We start from the raw sequence: 17463 nt of genomic DNA on the forward strand, positions 1-17463 counted from the left end.
CCCGTTTAGTCCACAACTTCCGTCCACAACTTCCGTCCGCATGTTACCTACAACCAGCTCCCTCCGCTCACTTCATTCTTAGGCTTGAGAGGTGTGGTTAAGGGCGCGGCGCGGAAGGGAGGAGTGTATATGACGCCACTTCCGACGCGCGCCGGAACTAGCTTCCCTTTGCTTCCGCGGCGGGGCCGGAAGTAGGAGCAGCGGTAGTGGCGGCCCAAAGCGGGGGGAAGGAGGAAGGTAGAGAGCCTGAGAGCCGGAGCCGGAGTCGCAGCGGCGGTAATAGCCCGAGACCCCTCCAGGCCACGTCCCTAGCGCGGGACCTGTGGGGTTCGACGGGAGTTAGCGGCGGTGCGGCCAGAGCCGCGGGACGTCGGGAGTCTCTGGGAGCCGATGTGAGGGGAGGCGGGTAGGGGGGGGGAAGGGGCGGGCCAGCCTCAGAATCGCGTTGGCCCCTGGCGCCCCGTACGGACATTCAGATCTGTGGGGTCGTCTTCACCTTTCCCAGGGGACCCCTGTGCGGTGCAGAGGGGGCAGTGGCCCCGGCTCTGACCCGCGCTGGGGGTGGGCCATGGCGGAGATCAGCGACCTGGACCGGCAGATAGAGCAGCTGCGACGCTGCGAGCTCATCAAGGAGAGCGAAGTCAAGGCCCTCTGCGCCAAGGCTAGGTAAGCCTGCTAGCCCCGGGGAGGGGAGGTCTTGCCGCTACTCGGACGTTCTGACCCCGGGCAAGCCCAGCGGAGAACTCTGGGCCTGGCCCACCTAGGAAGTGTTCCCTGAGAGGAGCAGTATAACGCCCCTTTCCTCGAGGAGCCACTAGCCTGCTGGGGGAGGCACACCTTAATAAAGACACTTAAAGTATCAGATGATGTATTTTTATAAAGTAGTAAGAGAAGTTATGGAAAGTATTCAGGAAGCTTAAAGCAACAATCCCATCTTTTGGGGAGGAACAGGGAAGACTCCTTGGCGGAGCTGTACTTTGGGCAGGCCTTTAAAAATGAGATAAAAGGGAGTGTCAGCAAGAACAAAGAGTCAAGGCAGGAAAGCAAGAAACTCTGTGGTTTACAAAGTTCTTTTAATTCCACCAACAAGCCATAAAAGGTGGGTGTCTTCAGTTTACAAGTGAGAAATCTCATGTTAATTCACCAGCAAGTAGGGGTTAGAATCCGAGATCAGTTTTCTGTGTCCTGTCCCTTTTCTGGCCATAATGCTAGAAGGGGTGGACTTCATCCAACTCTCATTTTCATTGGTAGGACCTCAGAATTGCAGCAAATAAGCTAGAGTAGAATTAAGCCCTGGATGGAGGGAGGCCCATCGCAGAGTTTTATGGGAAGTAGAATGGTGTGGTGGTTAAGAGCAGAGGCCTTGGAGTATGATGGCTCTGGGTTTGAATCTGAGCTCTGCTGCTTACTAGCTGTGTTTGTGGTCTTGAGCTCTCTGAGACTCCATTTCACCAACTGAGAAGTGAGGATAATAGTACTTAATAAGTTGGTTGTGAAGATTCAGTGAGTTGGTGCGTGGTATGAAGTTAGCATAGTGCTTTGGTCCAGTGCAAATATTTGGCAATCATTAAGTGTTATTGTTGTTGCTATATTAGACGAGGGCAGTGCTGGCATTGGCTGAAGTCATCAGGGAAGGTTTCTAAGTGAAGGTAGGCCTTGAAGCATGAAGATAATTTGGGTAAGCAATGGGGCAGGACCAGGGAGGAAGGACATTCCAAGCACAATGAGAGTAGGAATGGAGGCCTGAAATGTGTGCGCAACAGTGAGGAGACTAATCACCTGCCTTATCCAAGAAACTGTTTGACTGTGGCTTCCCCAAGGCTGGAAAATTTACAAGCCCACTGTTTGGCCATGAACTGGCAAGAAGGAAAAAAAAAAAAACAATCTTCCCCCAGCCAGCTTGTAAGGTTGGAATTATTTGCTCCATTTTACAGAAGAGGAAGCCAGATTCCTAGAGGCCAGGTAATTTGACTGAGGAAGTGGCGGAGCTGGATTTTTTGCCTCACATAGGCCTTTTGCCCCACATAGACCCTCTACAGCCAGGCAAAGTTTGCATGAGTTTGGTAAACAGGCGAGGCCCCTTTATAAGTGCCTGTCTCTGACTCCTCTGTGCTTTGTCAGTTCAAGGAAATTGCCCTGACTTGGCCAGCTTCAAAGTGTTTTTAGTTGTCTTAGCTTCCTCGGTTCTTACTGGCATTTTAGGAACTTAAACCAGTTGCTGCCTGGCCCTTTTCCGTTTCCGATCAGTCTTGTTTTCACAGGGCCTGAATCAGTGTGCTGGTGATAAGGGCTAATGCTTGGGTAGTATGCTAGAGTTTTCAGAGTAAATGAGAAATTATGCCTTCATTCTCTTTGTTCCTTGCAGCAGCCTTATGGATAAGGCAGGGCAGGGATGAGTATTTATTCCACTTCACGGAAGAGGAAATTGTCCAAGGTCTTGCCCAAGGTTACAAAGCTGACTGGAAGGGATGTTGGTTTTGAATCTAGGTCTCTGACTGTTCTTTTCAGTCATCAACAGCTTGGCAGAGACATTTAGACTTTGATGTGGGGTGTGAGGCAGCAGAGAACTAGGGAGGTCTGGTGGGTGCAAGGGTCCTACCATTTGAAACTGAAGTGGACTAGGAGGTACTAACTATACTGACGTCTGAGTTGGCCACCATTGTCCCAGGCCCAGTCTGAAGAAGGACCAGTTCTGGGATCTAGTTCATGGCCTCGTGGGGACCCACTAGGGCTTCCACTTGCTCAGAGGATTCATAGACTCAAACCCTGGGATCCAGAGAGGCCTGCAGTGCCTGAGCTGAAATAGCTCCTTTTAGAAGAATTTAGCAAAAGCTTTTGAATCTGGCAGTCTTTGATTGGAATCCCAGCATTGCCACCTATAAACAACGTGACCCTGATGACTTCACTTCTCTGAATCTTTGAGCTCATTTTAAGGCTCAAATGAGATCTACATATCCAACAACAGGACCTGACACATTGGTGGGCACTTAAAGAAGGTAGTGTTAGTAGTGGAAATAAAGGTAAGCAGGTGGGAGCTATGCCAGGGCAGGTGGTGTGCTGCAAGTGACAGGCAACCTGGGCCTTGTTACCAGATCATGCTGGGACCCCACTGGCACTCAGGTACAGTTTTGCAGAAAGCAGGGACCTTCCTGGGCTTCAGGTTTTGACCCAGGGTCTGTGGAAGGGCTGGCATAAACTGGGCCCCTGAATTCCCCTTCAGCCCCTTTCCAGCTTTGTGACCTTGATCCTGCCACTTTTTTCTCTAAGCCTTGGTTTCTTTATCTGTTAGATGAGGATGAAAAGAGCCTTCCCCTGTCTGTTGGAAAGGTCATTATAAGCAGTTGATGTGGAAGGATGCTCACCCCAAGATGCAGTACAGGTGGGAGAGCCCAGTCATTGTTAGGGCCTCTCTGACCACCACCAGTGTCTCCTCCAGTTTTCAGAAAGTCTGGGCAGACCTGCCTTGTTCCACTTTTATCATAGAGACACCCTGAAGGATGTAAGTGAATCATTCCATTCCCAGAGCTCGGAGAGAAGACTGGGCAGAAAGAGTGAGGCTGGGCAAGTACCCAGGGCCCAAACACATGAGAACAGCTTGAGAAAGGAGTCAGACTCTGGAGCCAGGCCACCCAGGTTCAAATCCCACCTGTCTGCTGCCAACCCAGAAACCCCTGTGCTTCAGTTTTTTCATCTGTACCTTGGGAATCATTACAGTATCCGCCTTTGAAGGGGGTGGTTTGCCTTAGATGATCCACACAAAGCCAGACAACCCTGGCACGGGGGGCAAGCATGAGTGTTCACCATTGCTCTTATCACCAGGGACAAAATTTGAAAATAATGGCACTACTTAAATTGGGTGTCCGTAATTTATACAGTGATTGTACCTTGAACTCATTCAAGTCGGAGTAGACTGCACTGCAGGGAAAAAGCAGAGAATAAAGTCTTCACTGCCTCTAACTAAATGTTGAATAAGTATTCATCGCACCTCATTTTGAAGGTGCATCTGATGATTGGCCTGTCTGGGGCACCCACTTATCTCTTCAGGCAGTCTGGGAGAAGGGCTTTAGTCCATAGAACTCAGCCTCAGACACAGTCTCAGGTGGTCCTCCCTGCTCTGTCTCGAGAGGACAGGGGGACCTGTTTTCCAGGTGTGAGTACTGGACATGTGAAAGCGAGAAGAGGGAATCCAGGCTAGAAAAGTCATAGGCTCCTTGGAAGGGTTTTGAGTGCGGATTTGGAGATTGGACTTTGTCCTGTTGGCAGCCAGAACCAATGGAAGGGGGGCAAGCAGTGGAGGGCTGCTGCCAGCCTCTCCTGGGGAAATAGCAAACCTTACTCCTGCCCCCAGAGGTTCAGGGACCCCTCATATCCTCCCCTCCCCCCCCCAGAAAAGGTCAGGCATTGGGCTGGGCTGACCTGGCTGAGGTGACCCTGATCTTCTGTCTCCAGAGAGATCTTGGTGGAGGAGAGCAACGTGCAGAGGGTGGACTCGCCGGTCACAGTGAGTTACCACTCTGGGTACTTGGTCTCTTAGCACAGGGGCATTTCCCTTAGTTGTGGGCACCCTGGGTCCACGCCTGTTTGCTGGGAACCCAGAAAGCTCTTGGATCTGTCCTCTCCCCCATCATTAAGGAAGCCCTGCTATAGGAAGTGGCTATTGTAGGAAGAGTTTTTGATCTGGTGGGGGAATATTCTTGGGCAGAGCAGAAGGACTACTAATCTGGTGAGTGGTTCTACATCACATATTTCTGTGGCTGTCTTGTTAGAAACTTTGGGATCTTTCGAGGGGAGTAGGAAGAGGAGGGGACCAGCTCCTCCAGGAGCTTCAGGTCCAGCTAGAGAATCTTGGCTCTAGCTCTTGCCCATAATAGTTGGCACTCAGGGTGGGATGGCAGGTGATTCTAAACCAGGCTCATTTGGCGTAGGAGAAATTTTTGGTCCTGAGAAGTCAAGGCTTAGCCAAGAATGGCAATCTAAAGTGGATGCTTTGAAGGGTTGCCCCTGTAAGCTGCGTGAATTCTGACCCACCTTTCCACTTCCAGGTATGTGGTGACATCCATGGACAATTCTATGACCTCAAGGAGCTGTTCAGAGTGAGTATGGGGGAAAGGTGACCTGGGGGATGACTGGAAGACCCCTTTAATTGGGAGTGGAAGACTTTAATTTGGTGAATGGAGTAGGGGCAAAGCCTCCAGTCAGAAATGGCCGTCAGCAGTGGATGGGGAGAGCTTGGCACCAAGAAGAGTCTCTCTTTTCCCCAGGTGGGTGGCGACGTCCCTGAGACTAACTACCTCTTCATGGGGGACTTTGTGGACCGTGGTTTCTACAGTGTCGAAACATTTCTCTTGTTACTGGCACTTAAGGTAGGACACCCTGGTTTCTGGACCCCAACCATGGACCTCCTCAGGCCTGACCTGTCTGCATCCTTTCTGCCTTCATCTCCCACTCTGACCACCTCAACTCTTCACTGTGCTGCCTAGATCTGCAGTGTGGCTAGCAAAATAGAGAAATGGATTCTCTTTGGATGGGGGCTGGTCAGAAAAACCTTCCTTAATTTAAGACATCTGATTGGGCCTCTGGAAGATGAGGTTAACAGCAGCGGTATCCTAGTGGAGGAAATAGAGGTACAACATATTCAGAAAATGGCGAGTCGTTGAGTATGGCTGCATGTGGATATGGTGACCAGGGCTGGGGAGAGGAATTGTAAGGAGCCAGATGACAAAGGGCCTAGACCGGCTTGCTGAGCCCTGGGTCTGCAAGTGTTAGGGGAAATAGGAGTCAGGAATTTTGTAGGTTGATGGGGATGAATCAGCTTGCATTCTTTGCAGGAGGGCCCAAAGTCAGGGAGGGAGATGCAGCACAATTCAACAAGAGATGCTTTATGAGTGGCCCAGGGAAAGAGCCAGGCTGGCGGAGGGAGGAAGGTTTCCAGGCCTTGGCCGCAGCCCTCTGCCATGATTATGCCCCAGGTTCGCTATCCTGACCGCATCACCCTGATCCGGGGCAACCATGAGAGCCGCCAGATCACCCAAGTCTATGGCTTCTACGATGAGTGCCTGCGCAAGTACGGCTCTGTGACCGTGTGGCGCTACTGCACTGAGATCTTCGACTACCTCAGCCTGTCGGCCATCATCGACGGCAAGGTGGGCCGAGTACTTCCTGGGTGGAGGTGTTGGTGGAGGCCCTGGGGCTCAGCCCCCACTCCCTCCCTTCTTGCTCTCCCCTATAGATCTTCTGTGTGCACGGGGGCCTCTCCCCCTCCATCCAGACCCTGGATCAGATCCGGACTATTGATCGGAAGCAAGAAGTGCCTCACGACGGGCCCATGTGTGACCTGCTGTGGTCTGACCCCGAAGGTGAGGGGGCAGGGACAGAGGTTTTGCTCTTAGTTTGGTGAGAGCCTGAGAGGGCACAGTGGATAAAGCAAGAGCCTCAAAGAGGCAGTCAGACCAAGTGAGTTGGGGGCAGAACTGGAGCAGGGCTGGTCTCCACGGGCTCCTATCCTCGACCAGCCGTCTGGCAGTAGAGCTCCCTGGAGCCTGAGTAGCTGGAGGTTTTGTACTCCAAGAATGTGTTGGGGCCTGCCTATCGTGGCTCAGAAGGTTGTTTAGGACCTCAGACTTCTCAGCAGCGATCAAACTCCAGACTGACTCCTTGAGGACCCCTTGTTTTGTCAGGTTCCCTAGATAGTGTGGAGCAAAGCGGGATTTAAAGCTGGGGTACTACTAAAGCACACACAGCCTACACCCCATCACTCCTACCCCCGCTTGCCCTGGCAGGTGACCTCACCTCCCATTTGGTTCTTGTTCATTCCTGTCAGACGGGCATTGTAATTATGAGTGTCTCCTTTCACTCTCCCATACCTGCTTGGCCAGGAAATTATACCCTCACTAATTAGGAGGTGGCTACAACTCCTGGGGGATTCTTTCTCCTGTGGAGCTTACCTGTTCTGACATTTGCTGTCCTATTCCCTAGGATTACCCAAAACATACCCTTGCCCCACAGGCCTCTGGTGAATTGGGGGAGGGACAAAATAACAACCTTGGAGGGACCATGGGCAGCCAGAGAAGCCTTGAGGGTGCCCTCCCCCATGCTTGCCTTCATTTGCCTCAGACACAACAGGCTGGGGTGTGAGCCCCCGTGGGGCTGGCTACCTATTTGGCAGTGACGTGGTGGCCCAGTTCAATGCAGCCAACGATATTGACATGATCTGCCGCGCCCATCAGTTGGTGATGGAAGGTTACAAGTGGCACTTCAATGAGACCGTGCTCACTGTGTGGTCGGCTCCCAACTACTGCTACCGGTGAGCTGGCTGGGCCAGGAGGGCCAGGTGGGAGTGCGGGTCTGGGCTAACCCACTTCTTTAACACTGCTACCCTCCCGCTTCCAGCTGTGGGAATGTGGCAGCCATCTTAGAGCTGGACGAACACCTCCAGAAGGATTTCATCATCTTTGAGGCTGCTCCCCAGGAGACCCGGGGCATCCCCTCCAAGAAGCCCGTGGCCGACTACTTCCTGTGACCCATTCGGGCCCTGGCCCCCTCCAAGCCCTCTGGCCCCTGGACCACTGTGACTCTGCCCTCTCCGCCTAACAGAGGCTGGGCATTGGGAGGAGGGGTGTTGTGTCCCCAACTCTGCCCTTCCCTGGCTGAGAGGGTGCGTGAGGGTGAGGACTTGTTCTGGAGATGGTTGGAGCCTCAGCTCCACACTCCTCTCCTTTCTCCCCACTTTAACCGTGAAGTTTCCAATAATTTTTTGTTTTTCTTTTTCTCCTTTTTTTTGTTTGTTTTTAGATAAAAATTTTGAGGAAAAAAATGAAAAAAAATTCTAATAAAAGAAGAAAAATGGTCTCCGGATTTGTATCAGATTTGTCTGGGGACAAAGAGATGGTGACCTGGGGCCTAAGGTGGGCATTAGGGCCTTAACTGACCTGGACCCTAATATTGCCAGGAAGGCTCAGAGAGCCTCCAGGACCCCACCCAGTAGGGGGAACTGGTCCCCGAGGGCTTCCTGAGTGTTAGGTGGTGACCTGAGTTCACAGAGGCAAGTCTGATTTAATTCTCAAAGTAGATACTGAGAGATGAGAGATTCAGATTCCCCCATTTTCTTAAAACAGGAAACTGAGGTCCAGACAGGTTGCTTTATGTGCACAAGGTCAAGCAGCTGGAAAGTGACAGGTCTAGATCAGGGCCTGAGTCTCCCCACAAAGCCTTTGTTCGCCCAGCCCTACCCAGAACCAAACACCATTAGCCCGACGTTTCCTGAGCACTGCTATCTTTGAAGTTTTATTAACAAAAATACTCTGGTTGGTCCTGAAAACAGAATGGTGTGGCTTGCACTGGGACGAGGAGGTAGAACTGGCCCGAGCCTAGGGGTGAGGCCTAGGAGGTGAAGGTGCTGGTCTGGGGCCCCATTTGGCCAGGCAGAGCCTCCCTCCATTCACACCGAGGTGAGAGTCGGGAAGGGGAAGCTGGCCCCAGCTGGACTCCCAGCAGCCTGGCCTGGGCTTTGAAGCCAGAGGGGGGTGGGAGTGAAATCAAAGTGTGAAGGGGTTGTTGGGGGGAGGCTTAAGGCAGCCATTTGGTGTGGGGGTGGGGCCAGTGCAAGTGAGGGGGCTATAGGGCTGGGGGAAGGGGAACTGATAAGTTTGTGATGGGAGATGGAGAAAGAGAGGCCTACCAATGGCTCAGTACATTGGTTTGGAGCCCACATCCAGATAACCTCCAGGGTAGGGTAGGGGGAAGTGGCCCCCTTGGAGAAAGTGTGGGGCGAAGGGTGCTGAGGGTGGAGCTGCTGGGTATCCTGAGCCCCCTGGGCCAGGCTGCAGCTCTAGGAAAGCGGTTGAGTAAGGGGCTGGGCGCCCAGAGTCTGGAGCTTCAGGGAAGCCGGGGGTCCTGAAGTGGAAAGAGAGGCATCAGGACAGAGTGAGGAACCCCTAACTGGGCACAGCCCAACCCTGTGCCCTTGTGCCACTCACCGGGCTGGAAGGTGACTAGGGGCCCCGTGGAAAGCGGCGGGATGCAGGAGGTAGGCCTCAGCACTGGGGCCACCACGTGGAGGAGCTGGGGCAGGGGCAGCTTCCCGGGGTACTGGGACCTGCTCTGGGTGTGACTCACGAACGTCCCCCCCGAGTGTGGAGTCACAGGGACCGCCTGGGGCATCTGGGGAGACAGAAAAGACAGGTTGGGTTGGGGAGGGTCAGCACCTCAGGGTTGGAGCCATCATGATTGGGACTACTCACCTCCACTCCCATAGGCCTTTGTGGCTCCCGGCTCTGGGCCCCGCAGTTTCCTCTTCACACGGGCGTCTCGCTCCCTGGGGGATGATGATGATGATGATGATGATGATGATAATGATAACAGCACTCACCAAGTGCCAGGCATTTCACCCACCCAGGGGCCCTATCAGGTAGATACCATTATTATACCCATTCTCCAGATAAACTGAAGGCCAGAAAATTAAATGACTAGAAAGTGGTAGAGCCAGGGTTCATCTCCAGCTTAAAACGTTTTAAGTGGTTTCCTATTGCATTTAGGATCAATCTAATTTCCTTTCCAACCCACAAGACCCTGCATGGACTGACCCCAGCTCATTCTGCCTCAATCCCTCTATTCCCTCCACACTAGCTGCCTTTCAGCCCCTCTTACTTGCCGTCCAACTTAGGGCCCCTGTGGAACCTTCTGTCCCCTCCTCACCTGCTTAAGTTATCCTTCTCGTCTCAGTTAAAGCATAATTTCCTCAAAGAAGCCCCTGCCCACCCAACCTCCGTTGGCACACACATCCTCCTTGATAACATTTATTGCAGTTATAATTTTCACTTGTAAGAGTGAGTGATCCTTTGGTTAAAGTCAGTCTTTCCCGACATACAGTAAGCCCCCTGAGGGCAGAGGCCCAGCTCTGAGGGAGCTGTACTCAGAATAGAAGCCAAAATGCTTACTAAGACTTTTACTGTCTGACACAGTCTGGCTCCCCATCACCTCTCTGACCTCATCTCTCACTTGCCCCCTTGTTCAGTCCACTCCAGTCACACTCTAGACACACTCCCACCCACCTCAGGGCCTTTGCATGTACTGCCCCCACTCCTTAGAATGATTTTCCCCAGATATCACTATGGTTTCCTCCCTTACCCCTACTTCAAGTCTTTTCTCAAATGTCCTCTTCTCAGCCTTTCTACTTTCTAGTACCTCATCCTAAATATTCCTATCCTTTGCTTTATTTCTTTCCCCTTTAGAATGTATCCCTAACATGTTATGTAATATTTTACTTATTCCTCATTGATATCTGCTCTGCCCACTAGAGTGATCAGTTCAGTGAGGGCAGAGGATTTGCTTTGTTGACCAGTGTGTCCAGTCCCTAGAACCGAGCCTGGTACATAGTGGGCAGTTAATAAACATTTGCCTGAATGAATGAATGAACAATGCCCACCTTTTACAGTTTCTGCCATTCTCACGGAAGCCCTTGGCAAAGGGGTTGGCTGCAATCTTCAGTTGTGTGATCTGGGAGCACACATCCAGAGTCAAAGCTCCTGCAGCCTGGGGAGGGTGCCACCACCCCCTCCAAGCAGGGCCACTCACCCGTGGGTTCTGGTAGGCTGTCACAGAGATGAATGTAGTTTCGGGGAAACGGAAGGAGGCGACGCCCCCCCAGTGCTGGCTGCAAAGCTGGGCAGCCCGCACCAGGTGTATGCGGGGCTGGTACTTGTGCATGGAGTGTAGAATCAGCTGGGAGGGGAGAAACAGGAATGACTCCCGGCCTGGACCCCCAGCCTCAGCCTCCTAGCCAGCCCCACCCCAATACCCCTCCCGAAGTCCCAGCCTGGGCCTCACGTGGCCGTGGGGGTCCAGCGTGCTATTGGTGAGCTTGACACGATGAAAAGACACAGGTTGCCGCATCCAGTGGGCACCGGTGGCGGGAGAGTCAGGGTGAATGTAGACACGGTCAGGTAGGCGGGGCTCGGCCTTGCCGCTGGGCTCCCAGTGCCGGCCCTGCCAGCGGTAGCGGGCCCCGTCCACTGGAACCACGTCCAGAAGAAACAGGTAGCGGGCCTCAGGGTCCAGACCGGTGACAGACACTCGGCAAGCAGGGAACATGCGCCTGGATTGGGAGGGGAAGGGATGGGAGAGGCCTGGAGCTACCCACTGGCCAGGCCAGGATCACACGGTGACATGCTTACCCAGTTCTGTCAGAGATACCTGGAGGGAGGTGGAATTAGAACTAAGAAGAACCTTAGAGCTGGTGGGTTGTCTGGTTCCATTAGTACAGCTAGGGAAACAGTCCAGAGAGGTGAGAAGATCTGACCAGCTCACATGGCAGCTTAGGAGCAGAGCCAGGTCCCTCAAACTCCCTTTGCAGAGGCAGAGTTGGCAAGCTTTTTCCTGAACTCTTGCCCAGAGACTATGCTCCCATTCTGGGCTCTTTACCTGATGTCCAGCACCAGAATCTGCAGCTGCTGGACAAACTGTCTTCAGAAAAAATACACCCTGTCTTCAGCAGGGCAGAGGACTCACAAGGTGAGGGCCAAGACCCCAAATCAGGGCACACATCGGCCCCATCCTTGCCTGCAGGGTGACCCCAAGCTGCATCATACCATGACCCCGGCCAAATTTCCCTGATGCTGGGCACTGGCTGGCCCTTGAGCCAGTCGTAGTCTGACTCCAGCCACAGAAGCACCCCTTACCGAGGCCACAGACTCACCTATAATGCAGCCAGAAGATTTCCTGACCTTGCCCCAGAATGACCTATGGCTCTTGCCACGGAATGACTCCTGATCCAGCCAGAATAACCCCTGACCCCAGCCACCATCAGACTCCGACCTGAAGCAGAGCACTACTCCACCCACCTCAGTGCTCCCAAAGCTGGTCCCATAACCAGTGATCTGCCTACTGCCTACACCCCCCCACCCCCTCCTCAAGGAACAGGCTGTGCCCTCTGATCCTGGTCCAGCCTCTCACCTTCCGGCTTTGGTGATGATCATCTCCGTACCCACGGAGCTGAACTCCTTCCACAGCTCCCGGTTCTCCAGGCTCAGGCTGACCCCAGGGAGCAAGTGAAGGGCCTCTGGGGCTGGCGGGACTGGCTCAGTGCCCAGGGCTGAGGGCAGAGGTTGGGGCACGGCTAGGGTGCGGGGAGCAGCCTCAATTCCGGACAGGAAGCAGTCCAGTTTGGGAGTGTCCAGGTCTGGAGGTCGGGGAGAAGGAGGTCACAGCTGGGGGCCACAGTCCCTCCTCCCCCTCAATCCAGACCTCTACATAGGAGGCTGCCCCAGTGCTCACCAGGGTAGCGGTAGCCCTCAGCCAGGGCAGGCGGGAAGCTGGAGTCCACTCCGGGCTGGGGAGGCCCGAGGCGGTAGCCTGTCCCCAGCGAGGGGTACAACTCTCTTGGATGGTACATGGAGTAGCCCCGCCTGGCCTCAGGTCACACCGCCTAGAGTGCCCCTCTTGTGAAGAGATACCCCCTTTATAGCTTGCGGCTCAGCCCCTTCCAGACCCTGGATCACAGCCCCTCCCCTCTTTGGGGCCCTGGAGGTGGGCTGGGGTGGAGACCCCTGGGGCCTCGAAGGGGTCCAAGAGGAGGCCGGATACCTGGGCACCCACCCCTCCCCCCTCCGCCCCTCGGCAGCTTCATTAGCCCCGACCCCCTGCCCCCTCATTACATAATTAACTCCTCGGCCTGATTGATCCCCGGGGCTCGGACAGGGACGCAGTTTGGCGCTTCCGGCCAGGTGGTCCCCGTTCCCACGGGGGGAGCCCCGGCTAGGTATAAGCTACTGAAGGGCGGGGCCTGGAGTCTAGGGACTGGCGCCCCAGACTTTTCGGGCAGGTGACCCTCCGACTCCCTTTTCTTAGAGGACAGAGCTGGAGGAAAGCACGACTGAAGGGGAAAAGCACGGCTGGAGAGACGCGGGGCACTGGGGACCTCGAGGAGTCCGTAATCGAGGCCCGAACTCTGGGGTTCTCCCTCGTTCCCATTCTGAAAAACCTCGGCCAAGGCTCGAAAGTTTGGCAGCACCCACAGTTCAACATACTCTCTGACGGCTCGCGCGCCTCGGTTTCCCAGAAGGCCCCACGCCGGGGACCCCTCGGAACTACACTTCCCAGGAGACCTAGCGCCGAAGCTCGGCTTGGAGGAAACCGACAGACCTTGCTGAGGCCGCGCGCTAGCCGCTGGAACTTGTAGTCCGGGCAAGAGGGGCGGTGAAATTGGCGGCGGGATGCTTCCCAGGGGAGCTGCCCCTAGGCGGCAGCAAAACGCTCAAGTCAGACGACGGGGCTTCTTCGAGGTCGGGGCCTCGGAAGCCAGAGTGGGTTCAAGAATCTTCACTGGCCCTGAAACTCGATCAGAGTTCCAGAGAAGATGGCTCCTCTCTTGGAAGGCCTCGCCTAATCCACACCCCGCAGGGGCTCAGAAAAAAGATCTGTCCCCTCTCCCGGATTCCACGTGAGCCTGCGGCTGTCTCCACTTCATTGTTTTATTATTTACAAACATTACAGAACGAGGGGAGCAGACACGCGTGGGGTAAGAGGAACCCGGTGGGACAAGAAGTTCACAGGGCATCTGGTGCACTGGGGCCAAGAGAGCAGCACATGGGCCATATCTATAGGGCAGATGGGGCAAGAAGGGGTTAAAAACGAGATCCAAGCCAGCCAGATCGCAGGGAGAGGCAGGGGTGTTTTCCCCCTTCTGATCTCCCCCCAAGGTCACAGTGCATGCAATAAAATATATGTACAGGAGCTGGATCCTTCCTCGGCAGGGACCCTGAGGGTCCAGTGCTTCCTTTCCATAGAGGGAGGCCAGTGGCGCCATCCAGCGGCCAGGCCGGCCTGGAGCCACAGGCGTCAGCAACAGGGGTCAGTCCCAGCCATTGTCTTTGATCATGTGGTTCAGTTCAATGATGTACTTCCCCTCTTTGTACTTCTGGCTGCTCTCAAAGGCCTGCTCCTGAAAGGAAGGGAGGCTGGGTTAGTCCATTATCCCTGGAGCAAGAGCCTTACCACAAGGGACGGGTACTGGGGTAGGGGATAATACTGGCCCCACTTTAAAGATGAGGAAACTGCCATTCAGAGAAGCCAAGTTACCTGCCCAGGGTCATTGAGCTAGTAAATGGCAGGTCCAGGTTCCTGCCTAAAAGAGGAAGGATCTTTTTCCTTCTGAACTGCTGAACCATGGGGCCTTTTTAGCACTTATTTTGGCTCTGACAAAGAGGAAATATAAGTGTCTAAAAGATTTCATAGGCTAGGGGTTGCAAACTGGTAGCCCAAAGGCCAATTGTGGCTGCATGTAATCTAATCCCCATAACAATCCTGACTGCCAAGCCGTGGTAGGCTTTATACTCAACTGCCAGGTAAGGAAATGAGACATAGGGTAGTGAAATCAGCAGTGGCAATGAGGGCAGCAGAAAAGGAGACCCATGGACCCAAACTCCATGTTTAACTGTAAGGTCTTGGGCAACTTTTCTGAATGACAATGTGATCTGGTAGTGAAGGGTTTGGAGTAAAAACAAACTAGGATTCTGGTCCCTGTTCTGTTACTTACCAGTCATGTGACCTTGGGCAAGTAACCTAACATCTCTGGGTCTCCGTTTTTTCTTCTGTAAAGTGGAGCTAATAATACTCTATAGGACTGTGGCATGTAATGATTGAATGAGATAATATATCCCAAATACATAACATAGTGCATGGCACATAAGCATTCAATAAATGGTAATTCTGATTATATCCTCATCTGTAAAATGGGGATGCTAGTGGCCTGTGAGGAAAGAGGAGAACATGATCAGATCAAAAGGCAGGTTGACTTGTGTGAGCCAGGCGTAGGCTCTTTTAAAGACCATCAGATGACTGGTTGTGAGGAGGAGGTAAGGTAAGATCAGGACAAGGGCTAGTCTGGGGTCATACGTCACTGACTCACATATTTCCAGCCCAAAGTGGTCTTGCAGTTCTCACAGTGGATGTCAGCGACAGCATGGAGGCCTGTCAGCAGCACCCGCTCCTCGGCTGGCCCGCAGCCCACATTCACCCTGCAGGAGCATTGGGGAGTTCCAGGGAGGGTCCTACCATTGCGAAGCCCCCTCTAGCCTGTATCCACTGTGCCTACTCTTAGCATCCAAGAGAAGGATGATCATAACTTCCTGCTGAACTAGGGAATTCTGGGAAACTCAGCATGATCTCAGGGGTCACAGATCATGACTGGTGATCACAAAAAGAGGGGAGGGAGGCCGAATACTCACACAGAGTTGAAGAGGTAGGCACGCCCCTGACTGCCCTGGAAGGACTAAAGGATGGAAAGGGGAGAAAGAGGGTCAGAGCTACTGGTTGGGGAGTTGCCACGCAGCTTCCCATTCCAGCCCCACCTGTGGCCTGGTTACCTTGGAAATGAGGTCGTCGTGGTTGGCCAGGTGAGCGCGGCAGTGGGCACAGCTATACCTCCGATGACAATCATCCAAGTAGGCCTGAAATGTCTTGGGCTTTGAAATCCGCACCATGGCGGGGGCCGGGGGCAGTGGCCCCACGCGAGGAGCGGCCCACGGGGAACAGAGGGAGCCCAGTGCCTGCCGGGGAGGGAGTGAGTTGGCTGTCAGGACCTGGGCCACACACATGTAGGCATGCCCAGGGCCACAGGGACTCTGTCACACTTAGCTGCTGTCTCCTCTCCCCAGAGCCAGTACCCGCCCCAAGGGCCAGAGTCACCTGGGTTTTGATTCACTGAGGAGGCCTCGGGTTGCATCAGTGGGGAAACTGAGGCCAGGAGGACCAAGATGAGTCACCCACCTGCTTTCTGCCTCACCTTTGCTGGCCTGGCATTTGAAGCCGGGGGAAGGGGCTTTAGAGTGCATGGGCTGTCAGTTACCAGTTTAGGGCCAGCATAAGGGTAAGGAACTGGGTGGTCTTGAGGACCTCATTTGGGCCGTGTGGGTGGGGGCTTCATTGAGGTACAGGGCGTTTACTAGGGGAGAGAATCCCATACCTAGAGGAGGCAGGAGGCCTCATGAAGGTGGAGGGTCACCTAGGAGAGGAGGGGCTCTTACCTGGAGTCACTAAGGCCTTACCTACGCCGAGGGGCTCTTACCTGTATCACGGAGCCTTACCTGAGACCCCGGGACTCACCTAGGGCGTGGGGGATGGGGAAAGCGGGCGCCGGGGTAAGGGGTAGTCCTCGCAGGCGGTTCTGGGTCTCACCTCGCTTGGGCGCGCGGGGGCCCGGTCTGCCGGGGTGGCTTGGCCTGGGAGTGGGGGACGCTCCTGGCGGGCGCCGTCCCCCCGGCCCGGGCTCGCAGCCGCCGCGACTTGTTTACACCGAGACCAGCTGCTACCGCCGCTGCGGCGGGAGGGGGAGGGGGCCGGCCTCCTGTCCCGGCGGCCGCCCTGGCCAATCGGCGTGGAGCATGCAAATGAGGGGGCGCGTCATCCGGCGGCCCGCGCAGGCCCGGCTGCCCTTCCCCCACTGCTCGGGTCCCTGGCCGGCCCGGAAATGCGGCTGCGACCCACCCGCAGCCGGCTCACCCCTCGGATGGAAGGGGTAAGCATCTGAGGTACCTGAGCCGGCGGGAGGCTAGCTGGGGGATGATGGTATCTGGACGTTAGACCCCAGGAAATAACATCCCTATGCACCCCCAGCTCCCCCACCCCCGCCGCGCCTCATTCTTTTAATTCCTGCAACAAAGGCTGGAAGCAGTTTCTGCCATAGTCCCCATTTTACTAGGGGAACTGAGGCCCAGAGAGGTGTAGCATCTCTTCTGAATGCTGTCCAGCTTGTAAGATGGTTATCCAGCTGGTGAGAGGCAAAAGTCCACCCCATTTGCCATAGCATCAGGGACAGGCCCAGTTCACCTCCTTGAATGCTGCCTAGGATTTCAAGGTGCCCACCGGGGACAGACCCCTGGAAGCCAGATCCTTGGAACAGGCTAAATCCTACTGTCCAGCACCACTTCCTCCAGGCACCTCCTCTGAAATCCCTGTGGGCTTCCCCCTTCCCACCTATGATCTGTTGAATATGCCTTTTTTTTTTTAATTTTTTTTTTTATTAATTAACGGAAAAAAAGAAAAAAAAGAAATTAACCCAACATTTAGAAATCATACCATTCTACATATGCAATAAGTAATTCTTAACATCATCACATAGATGCATGATCATCGTTTCTTAGTACATTTGCATCAGTTTAGAAGAACTAGCAACACAACAGAAAAAGATATAGAATGTTAATATAGAGAAAAAAAATAAAAGTAATAATAATAGTAAAAAAAAAAACCAGACAAAAACAAAAAACAAAACAAAACAACAACAACAACAAAAAACCTACAGCTCAGATGCAGCTTCATTCAGTGTTTTAACATGATTACTTTACAATTAGGTATTATTGTGTTGTCCATTTTTGAGTTTTTGTATCTAGTCCTGTTGCACAGTCTGTATCCCTTCAGCTCCAATTACCCATTATCTTACCCTGTTTCTAACTCCTGCTGGACTCTGTTACC

The 17463-nt window shown here is 53.8% G+C and overlaps 3 protein-coding genes across 8 annotated transcripts; 1 reads left to right on the forward strand and 2 right to left on the reverse strand.

The window, feature by feature from the left end:
* Nucleotides 1-141: 141 nt before the first annotated feature.
* PPP4C (protein phosphatase 4 catalytic subunit) lies at nucleotides 142-7846 on the forward strand. Of its 4 annotated transcripts, none has more exons than XM_077141318.1 (9): nucleotides 142-237; nucleotides 506-666; nucleotides 4450-4501; nucleotides 5043-5093; nucleotides 5262-5363; nucleotides 5970-6143; nucleotides 6230-6356; nucleotides 7114-7303; nucleotides 7390-7846. In XM_077141318.1, the coding sequence occupies exons 2-9, from the start codon at nucleotides 569-571 to the stop codon at nucleotides 7517-7519; spliced, it is 924 nt and encodes a 307-aa protein (XP_076997433.1). In that variant the 5' UTR covers nucleotides 142-237; nucleotides 506-568; the 3' UTR covers nucleotides 7520-7846. The 4 variants fall into 4 exon arrangements, with proteins under 4 accessions (XP_076997433.1, XP_076997432.1, XP_076997434.1 ...); XM_077141317.1 differs by having other exon boundaries at nucleotides 145-276; XM_077141319.1 differs by lacking the exons at nucleotides 142-237; nucleotides 506-666 and adding an exon at nucleotides 745-3379.
* Nucleotides 7847-8255: 409 nt separating this feature from the next.
* Nucleotides 8256-12593, reverse strand: TBX6 (T-box transcription factor 6). The gene is made up of 8 exons (XM_077141323.1): nucleotides 12271-12593; nucleotides 11950-12175; nucleotides 10825-11092; nucleotides 10573-10719; nucleotides 10424-10494; nucleotides 9240-9313; nucleotides 8976-9159; nucleotides 8256-8892 (listed from the first exon to the last, which is right to left on the reverse strand). Exons 1-8 carry the CDS (start codon nucleotides 12386-12388, stop codon nucleotides 8685-8687), a joined length of 1296 nt encoding a protein of 431 aa, XP_076997438.1. The 5' UTR covers nucleotides 12389-12593; the 3' UTR covers nucleotides 8256-8684.
* Nucleotides 12594-13448: 855 nt separating this feature from the next.
* On the reverse strand, nucleotides 13449-16321 carry YPEL3 (yippee like 3). Of its 3 annotated transcripts, XR_013167980.1 has the most exons (6): nucleotides 16171-16321; nucleotides 15360-15542; nucleotides 15222-15265; nucleotides 14903-15011; nucleotides 14531-14743; nucleotides 13449-13936 (listed from the first exon to the last, which is right to left on the reverse strand). XR_013167980.1 is itself a non-coding variant. In XM_077141325.1 (5 exons), exons 2-5 carry the CDS (start codon nucleotides 15474-15476, stop codon nucleotides 13847-13849), a joined length of 360 nt encoding a protein of 119 aa, XP_076997440.1. In that variant the 5' UTR covers nucleotides 15477-15542; nucleotides 16171-16321; the 3' UTR covers nucleotides 13449-13846. The 3 variants fall into 3 exon arrangements, 2 of the variants coding, with proteins under 2 accessions (XP_076997440.1, XP_076997439.1); XM_077141325.1 differs by lacking the exon at nucleotides 14531-14743; XM_077141324.1 differs by lacking the exons at nucleotides 14531-14743; nucleotides 16171-16321 and having other exon boundaries at nucleotides 15360-16145.
* Between the last annotated feature and the right edge of the window lie 1142 nt (nucleotides 16322-17463).

The sequence above is a fragment of the Tamandua tetradactyla genome, chromosome 23 (genome assembly GCF_023851605.1).
Source record: "Tamandua tetradactyla isolate mTamTet1 chromosome 23, mTamTet1.pri, whole genome shotgun sequence".
NCBI lineage: Eukaryota > Metazoa > Chordata > Mammalia > Pilosa > Myrmecophagidae > Tamandua > Tamandua tetradactyla.

Bases quoted from the DNA above. Each gene is read 5' to 3' on its own strand.
- TBX6 (XM_077141323.1), bottom strand. From the start codon at position 12,388: ATGTACCATCCAAGAGAGTTGTACCCCTCGCTGGGGACAGGCTACCGC. The intron at 10,495-10,572 runs GTGAGTGGCCCT...GTGTGCTCCCAG, and splicing joins CAGCCTACCAGAACCCACGG to ATCACACAACTGAAGATTGC. The intron at 9,160-9,239 runs GTGAGTAGTCCC...CTGTCTCCCCAG, and splicing joins AAAGGCCTATGGGAGTGGAG to ATGCCCCAGGCGGTCCCTGT.
- YPEL3 (XM_077141324.1), bottom strand. From the start codon at position 15,590: ATGTGTGTGGCCCAGGTCCTGACAGCCAACTCACTCCCTCCCCGGCAG. The intron at 15,012-15,221 runs GTGAGTATTCGG...ATGCTCCTGCAG, and splicing joins GCCTACCTCTTCAACTCTGT to GGTGAATGTGGGCTGCGGGC. The intron at 13,937-14,902 runs GTGAGTCAGTGA...CCTTCCTTTCAG, and splicing joins CCACTTTGGGCTGGAAATAT to GAGCAGGCCTTTGAGAGCAG.
- PPP4C (XM_077141318.1), top strand. From the start codon at position 569: ATGGCGGAGATCAGCGACCTGGACCGGCAGATAGAGCAGCTGCGACGC. The intron at 6,357-7,113 runs GTGAGGGGGCAG...CATTTGCCTCAG, and splicing joins GCTGTGGTCTGACCCCGAAG to ACACAACAGGCTGGGGTGTG. The intron at 7,304-7,389 runs GTGAGCTGGCTG...TCCCGCTTCCAG, and splicing joins GCTCCCAACTACTGCTACCG to CTGTGGGAATGTGGCAGCCA.